General features: G+C 42.4%; 1 protein-coding gene across 1 annotated transcript; it reads right to left on the reverse strand.

The window, feature by feature from the left end:
- Positions 1-6,806: 6,806 nt before the first annotated feature.
- Positions 6,807-12,093, reverse strand: LOC135083279 (uncharacterized). Its single transcript, XM_063978021.1, has 2 exons — positions 10,868-12,093; positions 6,807-7,110 (listed from the first exon to the last, which is right to left on the reverse strand). Exons 1-2 carry the CDS (start codon positions 11,898-11,900, stop codon positions 7,106-7,108), a joined length of 1,038 nt encoding a protein of 345 aa, XP_063834091.1. The 5' UTR covers positions 11,901-12,093; the 3' UTR covers positions 6,807-7,105.
- Between the last annotated feature and the right edge of the window lie 499 nt (positions 12,094-12,592).

Below are 12,592 nucleotides of genomic sequence, written 5' to 3' on the forward strand. Positions count from 1 at the left end.
GTTATGCGATTGGTCGAATCAGAAAAAGTGTCATCGTATGATCCAATCACAAGCAAGGAAATGATAACGTTTTAGACCAATCACAAAAAAGATGCGTTCAAAAATAAAAAAACATGAAGGAGAAAACGCAAAACGTTTATTAAAGTTTTTATTGTATTAATAATTTAAAATTACAATAAAATTGATTATACTCTGTTAATATGTACGTTTATATTCTTTCAAGTCTTTCTTTATAGAAATCGTGTATATTTCGACGGTATATTTAAGTCCACCGCTAACTTCACTTTTAAAATCAATTTGCACGTAACTGTCGTTGATTCCTCCGTGGGTTATCGTGGGAATTCCTTTTTTCTTGGGGGAGAGGTCCACACAAGCAATCCCAGTTATTTTGGTGCCCGCAGGGTATGAAAATGCAACAGTTTCATGTCTTCTGAAGAATAATAAGCCGTGTTTCTTCACTTCAGCATACGACATTCGCACACCAAAGTCGTATCCAGCAATCAAATCACGAGTAGCAACGGAATTGCACAACAAAATCACTGCACAAATTAATTTTATGTTCAGCATTATTTTTATTTACGAAATAATGTTGTTATTAGAGTCAAAGTCATCAAGAAACTGATAACTGTTATAAAAACTGCAAGGGCAGATATTCTTTAAATAAGTTTTAAGGCGAAGCTCTTTCAAAAGGTAGGTAAGTAAGTAATTTTTGAAATAACTTAGCTTACTAAGCTTATAATAATTATGATGTCATCTGGCTCTATCTATCTTTTATGCACTTTGGGCACAAAATAGGATTGTGCTGACCTTAGTGCTCCATTGAAGAATTCTTACTTAATCTATTTAATACCATATAAATTAAAGAAAATTTATAATATTCATTACATGTCAAATTGATTAATGAGCTGATGAGGCGACCTTAATGCCGTAATGCATTTTCTGCCTGTTAATCTTCGAGCTAAACTAAATCGTTTGGCGATGAAATAAAAAGCAAAAGAAAAAATGTTTATTATAAATTTAAAGAATATTCTTCCTCTGAACAGATAATCGTAACTGTTATTATGTATGTATTATCATAAAATTATAAACATTCGTTAAATTGCGTTTGTCTCGTGTTATCTAAACCTCTGACACTTATTATTGCCGACATGAATGAAGTAAGTAATAAACAACTTTAATTTTATTTTTATCTTTGCTAGTAGCATAGTAGCACCACAACACGTAGGTTATCCCAGTAAAAGTTCTGCTTAATGTGTGTATGGTTACAAGTACCTACGTGTGTGTGACCAACTTATTTCATCATCAGCATCAGGTCATTTTAGTCTTCATTGCAGGAGCGCGACCTTCTTTAATTACAAAGATGCAATTGAAGAATTTTCCAACTCTCTCACGCTAGCTAGGCGGGTTAGGGACATCTGATGTTCGCATGTTTCTCCCGCTGTTACGACATCCAGGGAAAAAGTGGTCTTGAAAGTAGCTATGTAGGCAAATAGACTTACTTACCTGGAATTCACAGCCTGCTGTCTTTTCCGAAAAGTATATAATCCGGGCCTTTTCAACGCAAAAGTGAATAGGCTTAATAACGCGATTGCGGTCAAATACCTGCCTTGTTCTGCATAGAAAAATACCTACCTATTAAGTAAGTCAAATAGTTGATTTTGTATCATAATACCTATGTTTTAGATCTATAAATCCGCACTAAGGACTTCTTTTAAAATCATTTTAAAACCGAAACTGAACTGTCTCAGAAAGAACATTTTACTAGGGCCAAAAGCTCGGTGTCTGTTACTTTAGTTGGTCTTATTGTCTACTAGCTTTCCGCCCGTGGCTTCACCCGCGTAGTTTTTTTTCTGTCACAGAAAAACTTTATCGCGTGCGTCCCTGTTTCAAAAACCGGGATAAAAACTATCTTATGTCCTTTCCCGGGACTCAAACTATCTCTATGCCAAATTTCATCAAAATCGGTTCAGTGGTTTAGGCGTGAAAGCAAGGCAGACAGACAGACAGAGTTACTTTCGCATTTATAATATTAGTATCAAAGAAACCAAACTACTTACATATTTTTACAGGATACAAATCAAAGGAATGAGTCGTCAAATCTCAGGGGGTTATCTTACTGGATCAGCTATTTCGCCTTCTAAAATGTATGACAGAATAAATCAACCGGAAGTGGATGAAAATTCCTTGAAGTGTCCCGTACAGTTTGATAGGTAGGTAGTACGGCATTGACAGTAAATCAGTCTACATACATAGGAGTAAATAACCCTCTTTCTGGCACAGTCGGGTAAAAAGTAAGTTCACGATAAGACACAAAAAATTGAACTTATTTATTGGCAGAGCTGACGAAAAGTGGAGCAAACGGTTAGTTTGTATCTCATGCGGAGACCAAGTCTTCGTAAACTTTGACTGCACGTACCCTAGAATGGTCTGCTACTCCCTGCCCCAGGATGTTGGGCTACCGATTCGAAGATGATATTTGTTATTGAGCTATGATACTAATCGCACCTCCCTCCCTGACATGGCTAGATACGCCAATGCTTTCAATTTGATTTCAACGAGTTCAATTAGTAGCAGTTGGGTGGACGAAAAAAAGAAAAATCGCGCTCTTTAGCATTCTTTTGTTTAATTCTTCTTATTCATTACGCTCTTGGCAGAGCGGTCGTGGTCACGTTCAGGCGTTGTTCACGTCGGTTGTAGAGGCGGATACAACTCTCCGCATGATCTTTTGTTTACGGCCAGATCCTAATCATCATCATCATTTCAGCCATAGGACGTCTACTGCTGAACATTAGCCTCTCCTAATGCTTTCCACGTTGATCTATTGGTAGCGGCCTACGTCCAGCGCTTCCCTGCTACCTTTACGATGTCGTCGGTCCACCTTGTAGGTCGGCCAGATCCTAATGTATGAATATAGAAGGGATCCCTAAAAATAATGTATTCTTCTCACCTGTGCATAACGCCCGATTATCCGAACAAAACACACACCTTAAAACTACTCGCCCGTGAAAAGGCAGTCTCTAAGCGTTTTTCTACGTGTTTTCCTTGATGGAAATTTCAAGGGGAATCCATCTAGTTCACATGGGGGAAATGTACAGGAAATGTTATGAGCCACTTATCTGAGAGAAGTTTTGGAGATGCTTGCTGAGAGATGAGGTTTGAAAATTTGTTGATCCATCGAGTTAGGTATTTGGTATTCTGGCCCGGTTTCTGAATTGGGAAATACTGCTTGAGCTTGCTCCTAATCAAGACGTATGATTTTTTTTATATTAAATTTATGCTTGAGTAGTAGAAGATGAACATTTCTCGATTCAGAAACAGGGAAAACATGCGTACAAAAATTTTAATTAACTGCCTTGTTAGCTGATACTAAGTATGCCAGAGATATCAAAAAATTAAAATTATTTGCGCACTAAGTTGAGTGCATGATTGTGCACTTAAAATTATCCATGTGGCTTGTACCTATATTTTCAGACTGTAACCTACAGTAAAGCTAAATTATGTTAAGAGTGGGTTCACCATAATAGTCACTTCAATCTATGAGGCAATTATGACCCAGTTATAGCCTCGTAGCGCCCACGCGCCTTTTGATAACCCAAAATAAACATGGCGACTACAGCCCAGAACTTTTTTCAACTAACTTTCAATTACCGCCCATGCGCCTTTCAGAAGGCCATATTATTAAACTTTGTCTAGATTTTTGAAATTTCGCGGCTTAAAGAAATAATTTAATTCGATTTCTGAAAGAAATATTAGGGAACAGTTTCCGGTATGCTACCATTGGCTGTCACAATTGACAGATGGGATTTTTTGAAAAATGGCCGGCGGTATGGACGGCTCACTAACACGTAGTTAGTAAATCGCATTTTTTTGTGATAATCCGTGGTTGTCGAGTATGTTTTTATGCAAAAAGTTGCTAACGAATAGGTATTACTTAAATAGAGATAATTACTTTGCATTTTTAGGGCAGAAATTCGGCGAAATCTTGGTTTGAAATAATATGTACTTTGTGAAGGCGGTTGGGTCGAAGCTAGTACTAAAAATATCATAATATTTTTAGTTTGTGGCTTTGTGTTATATTGGTTTATGGAATATTACTAATATAAAAATGCAACTTATCTTTCACTAATAATTAATTTAATTAATTAATTATTTGTCGGCCGTTTCGTGTAGTAGTTCTAAAAGGGACTACTATGCCGAGAGGTCCCGGGTTCGATTCCCAGCCGGGCAGAAATTGAAATGATGAATTTTAATTTCTGTGATGGGTCTGGGTGTTACTAGTATAATATGTATGTATTTAAAACGTATATAATGTAGTATATCCGTTAAGCGAGCACCCATAACACAAGCATATTAATTGCTTACTATGGGGCTAGATAGCGTTATGTGTGAAATTGTTCAAAAATATTTATTATATTTATTATTATTATTAATTTAATACTCTTTACACTACTAATTTTTTGTATTATTTAATTTTACATCACTTAATACTTCCTTTTAATCTAGAATTTGTGGCCCGATGGCCTTTGTAAAGAACAAAAGGTAGACAAATAATTGAATTTAAAAACACATGCTAATATAATCATAATTATACCCTGAAAGTTTCACTTCAAACCGGTAACTCTAACACATACGAATTTCAACTCAAAATCTTGGGCTGATAGGACTATAACTATAAGTCCTATAAGAAGGACGGTCGGGTCGTAGTTAAAGAGGATCCAAAAAATCCGTGGGCGCTACGAGGATAGGATGAGGGGAAAGGGCACGAAAGGGTGTACACTATCGATAGCTATATCCCTCCCTTACACACAACTCCATGGTATCAGAAGTATCAGTGTTTTACGCCACGCTCAGCACAATATTACGCATTTAAGGCTGCGTGTCCATAAATAGATGTGCTAAGCGAGAAAACTAAAAGGATCGTGAAAAGAATATAAGTATTCTTTCAAATCCCCAAAGCTGTTGGTGGTTATACCTAGTACAGACAGTGTTATAAACGTGTCTTGTGTTTTTTGAAATAGAATAGAAGTTGTATAAATCACAAACCGTTTTCAAATAACTTCGCAATTCGAATAAATTCTTCGCTTGTGTCGGTAAAGTTCCTTATTTATGTAAAAAATAAGGCTTAGGCCTTAGCCTCGATTTTAGCGGGCAGCGGGGCGGGAGCGGCGGCGGCGCGGGAGCGGGGCGGGCAACGCAGACCCGTTCTCGAAACAAGCGGGCAGCTCGCGCGGCGCTTTAGCGGCGAAGTGTTGTGTTCGGGGTTGTGTTGTCGAGATATTTGTTTTTATTCGCAAACGAAATGTCTGAACAACGGCGACAATTTTATTTCGATTCAAATTTATTCCTAACGCTCGATTTATTGTGGGCAAAAGAAGGAGTGCGCTCCCCGCTCGTTGCCCGCTCCCGCGCCGCTGCCCGCTCCCGCGCCGCTTCCCGCTCGTTGCCCGCTCCCGCGCCCTGTTTTCGAGAACCGGTCTATTTGATTTTACGCATAAGATCCTGCCGCCCCGCTGCCCGCTAAACTCGAGGCTGAGGCCTTAGATGCTTATTAGAGTGATTCGTTGCGCAAAATTATATTTTCAGTTGGATAGTATGAGAGAACTTGTTTGCCAACTACAGACTAAGTTTGTTTTTGGAATTACCTCGTAGCGAATTCTTAGCTAAAGTAGCTTAGCTTAGCTATTGGCTATTTATCATCCGCTTACCCTCCGCTACACTAGACAATGATGGAATGTTGTTCAATAGAATTTTTTTCCATAGCACAGCATTAATGGAAGCGAAGCCTTACCCATGCATTTCGGCTCTCACCAGCTAAATACTAATTGAAATCAAAATACATTTCGTGACCGGCGAGCTGGGAGATAACCGATGACATACAGCTCTGCGTCGGTGCAGCCATAAATTTCTTTGCGCCATAAACTCGCCGCAATGGCCGCCGAAACAATTACAATTATACCTACTTTCGCAATGTACTGTTAGTGAAGCTGTAATGGAGTGTTAATTCCAGTTTTTATTATAAATGATTGTTTTGTACATTCGGAACAGGCTATAATGAAATGTGAATATGAAAAAGGCGGTTTTAGGCAAGATTAAACAAAAAATAAATATAAGATTTTAAACTTTCGCGTTTCAACTAAAATAGTAAGAAACGGGTCTTAGGCCTCAGCCTCGAACTTAGCGGGCAGCGGGGCGGGAGCGGCGGCGGCGCTGGAGCGGGGCGGGCAACGCAGACCCGTTCTCGAAACAAGCGGGCAGCTCGCGCGGCGCTTTAGCGGCGAAGTGTTGTGTTCGGGGTTGTGTTGTCGAGATATTTGTTTTTATTCGCAAACGAAATGTCTGAACAACGGCGACAATTTTATTTCGATTCAAATTTATTCCTAACGCTCGATTTATTGTGGGCAAAAGAAGGAGTGCGCTCTGCCCGCTCGTTGCCCGCTCCCTCGCCGCTGCCCGCTCGTTGCCCGCTGCCGCCCCGCTGCCGCGCCGCTGTTTTCGAGAACCGGTCTATTTGATTATTACGCATAAGATCCTGCCGCTCCCGCGCCGCCGCCGCCGCCGCCGCCGCCCCGCTGCCCGCTAAGTTCGAGGCTGAGGCCTTAACGCGACGTTTATTAATGAGTTACATACTCACGGCTTGACGTTTTGGCTGCGATGCTGCAACCGTGGTCACAAAAAATAAATATAAAGGCACGTCACCCTGATGTGAAGGATCAGTACCTCTATCATTATCGGGGGTCTCCATTGCCAATAGTGTCAAATAGTGGGTAGATTGGCGTGGGTAATCGGGCGAGGAAAATTAAACGAACTTTCACCATTAAGTCCAAGCTATTTTAATAATCACCGAGATATTACTTCTATTACATTGCCGATATTAGAATTAATCGAAAATCACAGACACTCCACCGAACACGTAGCGTAGTTGCGCGATGCAAATCGATGTAACCGCTATGAAGGCTGCGCTCGACTGCGGGCGCGCGCCAGCGCTCGGTGTTGCGTCAGAGCGGGACGACTACCCCGCTCTAAAATAATCGATGCGCCGTCACGGCCAGACTGACATTCGCACGTCCTCGTGCGATCTCATATGCCAGTCACTCTCCTCCTCCCGTTAATCTGCAGGGACAAAATGAATAACTGGTAAATCCCACCCACGCTCGTCCATCACTGACATAATTTATGAAGACGGTGAATTAAGCACACACACACACACACCAACATAATGGACCGGACAACTGAGCGCAAGCGTCCCTTCGACCAGCCTCCATCTGATATGGCGACATGGACCGGACAACCCCTCAGCGTCCCTTCGACCATTTGCCAAACCATAAACTCCATAACGCCTCTCACAGGTCAACTCAGCCTCTCACAGGCCAACTCAGCCTCTCACAGGCCAACTCAGCCTCTCACAGGCCAACCCAGCCTCTCACAGGCTACAGCAGACTGATTAGGAACATCGACCAATATAAGCCAGTCCCCAAACCAATCCCTTGATCCCAATGTAGTCAGGCTTTTAGGACATCGACCATCATAAGCCAGTCCCTTAACCTACTACGACAAAGGTACTCCCAGTCTCTCACACACAATATTACACACACGGACAATGAAAAAATAACACTCACATAAAGTTAGGGCTCGTCTAATTCAGAGGCAGAGAGGGTTCCGGAAGTAGCGGAACAAGTACGCGAGCCATCAACAGACACGGTTTCACTATCATCATCGGACGAAACCCTCTCCATCTCATTTTGACCCTGGCCCGCCGTCTCGGCCACTTCGTCGCAGTCAGTTAGAGAAGTAGCTATTTCAAGTAAGCCATCGTAGCCTCTGGGTACCGCACGTAGATTTTCGTGTGCATACTTATACGTTCTATTAGACCCGTCAATATTCCGCAGCTCATACCGGTCATGATCTAGCACGCGAGTAATTACAAACGGACCCCTAAATTTCCTATGCAGTTTCGTCTGGTTGCGTTCACTGGATTTTATGAAGACGTACTCACCAGTAGAAAATGGTTTTACCACTGCGCGGCCTCGGTTAAATCGTTCTATTTCAGAAGACGCGGCCTTACTAATGTTTTGCGCTGCAATGTTTCTAGCTTCCTCTAAATCTATACGCTGTTCTGGTTCTACTTGGTGGGCTATACGGGATATGCCTAAAGACTGCGCGCGTATACCGAACATCAATTCTGTTGGAGTGTAACCTGTGACTCGAGATCGCGTACTGTTTAATGCTAGCTGGACATCAGGAAGTTCGTCTCGCCATGTTTTGTTGGGGTCATTTTCTATAATAGTGAGAAGGCTCTTTAAAGTGCGCGTCACTCGCTCCACTTGACCATTGGCCCTACTGGAACCCGTAGCGATAAAATGTAGTTCGATGTTGTGGTCAGAACAGAACTGCTTAAAGTCGGCGCTGATGTAACACCGACCCTGATCGGCAATTATCCGCTTGGGGGCTCCAAAAAGACAAACGGCTTTCTTTAGGGCTTTAACTGCACTAGCAGCATCGAGAGAGGAAGTATACTCTAAGAGAACGTACTTAGTGAAGGAATCGATTATAACAGAAGAGTATTCTTTCCTATCGCTTTTTCCACTTAGTTTGCCTGTGATATCTATATGGATGGTGTGCCAAGGCGTAGCAGCTTTAGGGATGGGATGCAGCCTGACCTGTTGGGCTCCTGAGCAACCTTTGGAAGCCTTACACACAATACATGAACTTACAAACATGCGAACTTGTTTCGCCATTTGTGGGAACCAATACTGTTCGTACAGTTTATCTAGGGTCTTTTCTGCGCCTAAGTGCATGATTTCTGTATGCACGTGGTTGATCAAAGTCCATGTAAGAGACCTGGGGACAATTGGAAGCCAAAAAGTGCTTTTGTTGCGTTCTACTTTCCTGTATAGTATACCCTGCCTAATGTCATATGTATGAGCTACTGCTTCGGGGAGTTCCCTATTAGTATGCTTTGAAATAAGGTCTTGGATTTCACTATCACGTTTCTGCTCTACTGCCAACCAGCCTTGGCCAGCCAACTCAACGAAATGGACATCTTTAATTTTCTTTACCGAGTCATGTGTCTTATCTAACTCTGACTGTCCGGGTGGAGATTCTGATTGAGGAAGATTTCTAGACAAAAAGTCTGCGTGTTCCATGCTGGTACCCTGTTTGTGGACTATGTCAAAGTCATAGGCCTGCAGAAAGGCCCACCAACGATGGACACGCGGGGTAAGGTCTGTTTTGGACTTGGACGCTTTGAGAGAATTGCAGTCCGTAAAGACTGTGAAATGCTGTCCATATAAATAGTGGCGGAAGTTTTCTACCGCTCGAACGACCGCCAGGGTTTCTAGTTCGTACGAATGATACCTAGATTCCGTGTCGGTCGTTCGACGGCTGAAATACGACACAACATGAGGTACATTGTCTTTACGCTGTATAAGTATCGCCCCGTATCCTTCAGAACTCGCGTCTGTGTGGAGCTCGATAGGAGCATCACGGTCAAATATTGTGAGCACAGGCTCAGACGTCAGTATTTTAACAATTTTCTTATGGATCTCATCATGGGCTTCAGTCCATTTTATTGGACCCTTTAATTTTGTCAGCGGGTAAAGAGGTCCTACAACACGAGTATAGTTTGGTACAAACCGCCTAAAATACTCGTAGGAGGCAAGGCCCAAAAATTGCCTAACCTGTGTGGCCGTCTTTGGGGTCGGTGCATTTGCCAAGGCTTGAATCTTCTTAGGGTTTGGAGCTACTTCACCAGATTTTATAACATAGCCAAGATAATCGATTTGACCCTTCATGAATTTACATTTCTTAATATTGAAAGAAAATCCGGCTTCCGATAACGCTAAGAGTGTTTTGTCAAGGCGTTCTAGGCCCTGGGTGACGTCACTTGAATAGCAGAGCACGTCATCCATATACGCTAAGGCTACTTTATCTTTTAGGGGACCTAGGGCCTTATTTATGCACCGCTGATATACAGAAGCTGAGTTACGTAACCCGAAGGGCATGGCCAGATACTCATACTGACCTTCAGGTGTCACGAAGGCTGTTCGGGCTATGCTATCGCTATCGCTGTCAACTAAAATTTGGTGGTACCCGGATGCCATGTCCAGGGAAGAAAAATAATGAGCACCATGAAGACGATCTATTTGTTCGTCAATCCTGGGCAGGGGAAAGTGTTCTGGACGCGTGTTTGCGTTAAGTTCTCTATAATCCACGCACATTCTGTCCGTTCCGTCCTTTTTTTTTACTAGGAGGATTGGGCTGGCGAACGGGACGTTACTCTCGCGGATGACACCTGCTTTTAAAAGAGATTCTATTTTGTCCTTAACAATTTCCTTTTCCGTAGGTGCTAATCTGTAGGGGCGCCTCTGAACAATTTTATTAGGGTCAATGGGATCTATGCGCAAAGTACCAGTCGTCACACGTCGTGTAGGTATGCCATCGATAAAGAAGTCACTATATTTTTTTAATATGTTGATAAGAGCGGTTTTATCGTCGCCCTCTAAATCGGTGTCTATCATGGAAAAGTCAAAACTGTCAGATTTATCGGTCAAGTTAACTTTCTTGCTCAAGGAAAACTCTATTTTATCGCTATTGATTTGTACACGGACATCGTTTTCTAGCAAATCTCTGCCTATAATAACGGGTTCTGTTATACTACCATCGGGAACAATATGGAAAAGTAAAGGTACCGTAATTCCTTGAATAGTGACGGGGCTAAAGACCTGCGACACACATTTCACATCCTCTTTACCGATACCGGTTAGACAAACCAAATTGTTATGCAAAGTACCCGGAAACATCTCAGCAAAGCTACTAGTCACTAACGAGCAAGCGGAACCACTATCAAAAAGAAAGGAGACGGGCTCACCAGATGATGTAGTTAAGGTGCTCCTGGATGCTCTGCGCTCGCAGACGTGGACCTCCTTGGTTGTCGCTGGCGCTCCTCCTCCTCCTCTTCTGTCTGGACACGTCGATGCGAGGTGCCCTGGTTGGCCACACACGAAGCAGGTGAGTGAACGCGACGTTTCCGGTGTCTTCGATGATAGGTCCGAAGTCTTGGTCGCTGCCGGTATATTATCACGTCTTCTACGGCAGTCTAGCGCCTTATGTCCTTGAGCGCCACAACGGTGACACGTTCCGGTAAAGCGTGGTTCCATAAAACGAGCTCTCTTAGTTTCGATGTCTTGGGTCATGTCGTTGATGTCATGTCGACGTTTCAGTGAAATCCCATTAAGAATACGAAAAAGTTGGGCTCTCGTTGATACATTGTGCGAGTGCAGCTCTCTTCGAATGGCGGGATCCTTCTGGCTTAGTACGGCGGCTACAAACCCAGTCTGTATGTCTTCGGCCATTTCGGTACGTGGTATGCGTTCTATGAGACTCCAGAGCCGCATAGCTGCTTCACACGCTGTCTCCTTGGGTCCAACTTGAAATCGAAGTATATCATCGAAGTAGTCTTGAGCCAACATGGGTTTCGCAAATTTGGCTAGCAGCAATTCTTTTATCTGAGGCCATGATAGCTGCGAAGCCTGTAGCTTTGTTAAGCATGAAGCAGCTCGCCCCTTCAAAGCGTGTGTAAGTACCAGCAATAGCTCTGCGCCTTCTAATTTTCTATTGTCAATTATTATCTCGGTCACTCTGCACCAACCTTCTATATCCGCTTCACTGTCGTCAGGGTTGAACTGGATCAGCTGGGTACTGGCACTGGTTGAACGTTCCGGTTGCGGCGTCGACAATAATCTTGATAACAAGGTCTCCATATGAAGCACAAAGTTCGGTGTCGTTGTCTCTCGGCCACGGACATTTTCCTCAGATGTTTGCCCTTCGCATCCCACTTCTGATAAAGGCACGTCACCCTGATGTGAAGGATCAGTACCTCTATCATTATCGGGGGTCTCCATTGCCAATAGTGTCAAATAGTGGGTAGATTGGCGTGGGTAATCGGGCGAGGAAAATTAAACGAACTTTCACCATTAAGTCCAAGCTATTTTAATAATCACCGAGATATTACTTCTATTACATTGCCGATATTAGAATTAATCGAAAATCACAGACACTCCACCGAACACGTAGCGTAGTTGCGCGATGCAAATCGATGTAGGGTAATTGCGCCGGTTTTCCGTCCAGCTCCTGTTTTCGTCCATTTGACCGACTTGCCACAAACAAATACGGAAAATTAGAATACAAACCTAACTTTCCGTGCAAGTTTGGACTTGTTACAATCTATAATATCTAAGTAACAGTTCTGCCTGCATGAAAATGTAATTTGACAAGTAATAACTCCAAAAAAATCTACGGAAGTTGCTGCTGCACACAGGTGAATGGAAAACGTCGTCAAGTTAGAAAAAAAACGTGCCGGTAGGGAACTTTCATGGTATGTTTAATTACTGTTTTAGCTACTTTACGTAATGTTTTTGGCACGTATGTCTAATTATTAGCATAATAAACACTATTTTAAGGGATTATTAAAGTTTTTGTATAGAAATCTTAGATAATTAAGTGGACTAATACTAGCATAACAATTTTGCAAGATTTTGGTTTTCGTCCACGTGGACGGAAACCCTGACACCTAGTTAATATTTTTAATAATCAT

The sequence above is a fragment of the Ostrinia nubilalis genome, chromosome 23 (genome assembly GCF_963855985.1).
Source record: "Ostrinia nubilalis chromosome 23, ilOstNubi1.1, whole genome shotgun sequence".
NCBI lineage: Eukaryota > Metazoa > Arthropoda > Insecta > Lepidoptera > Crambidae > Ostrinia > Ostrinia nubilalis.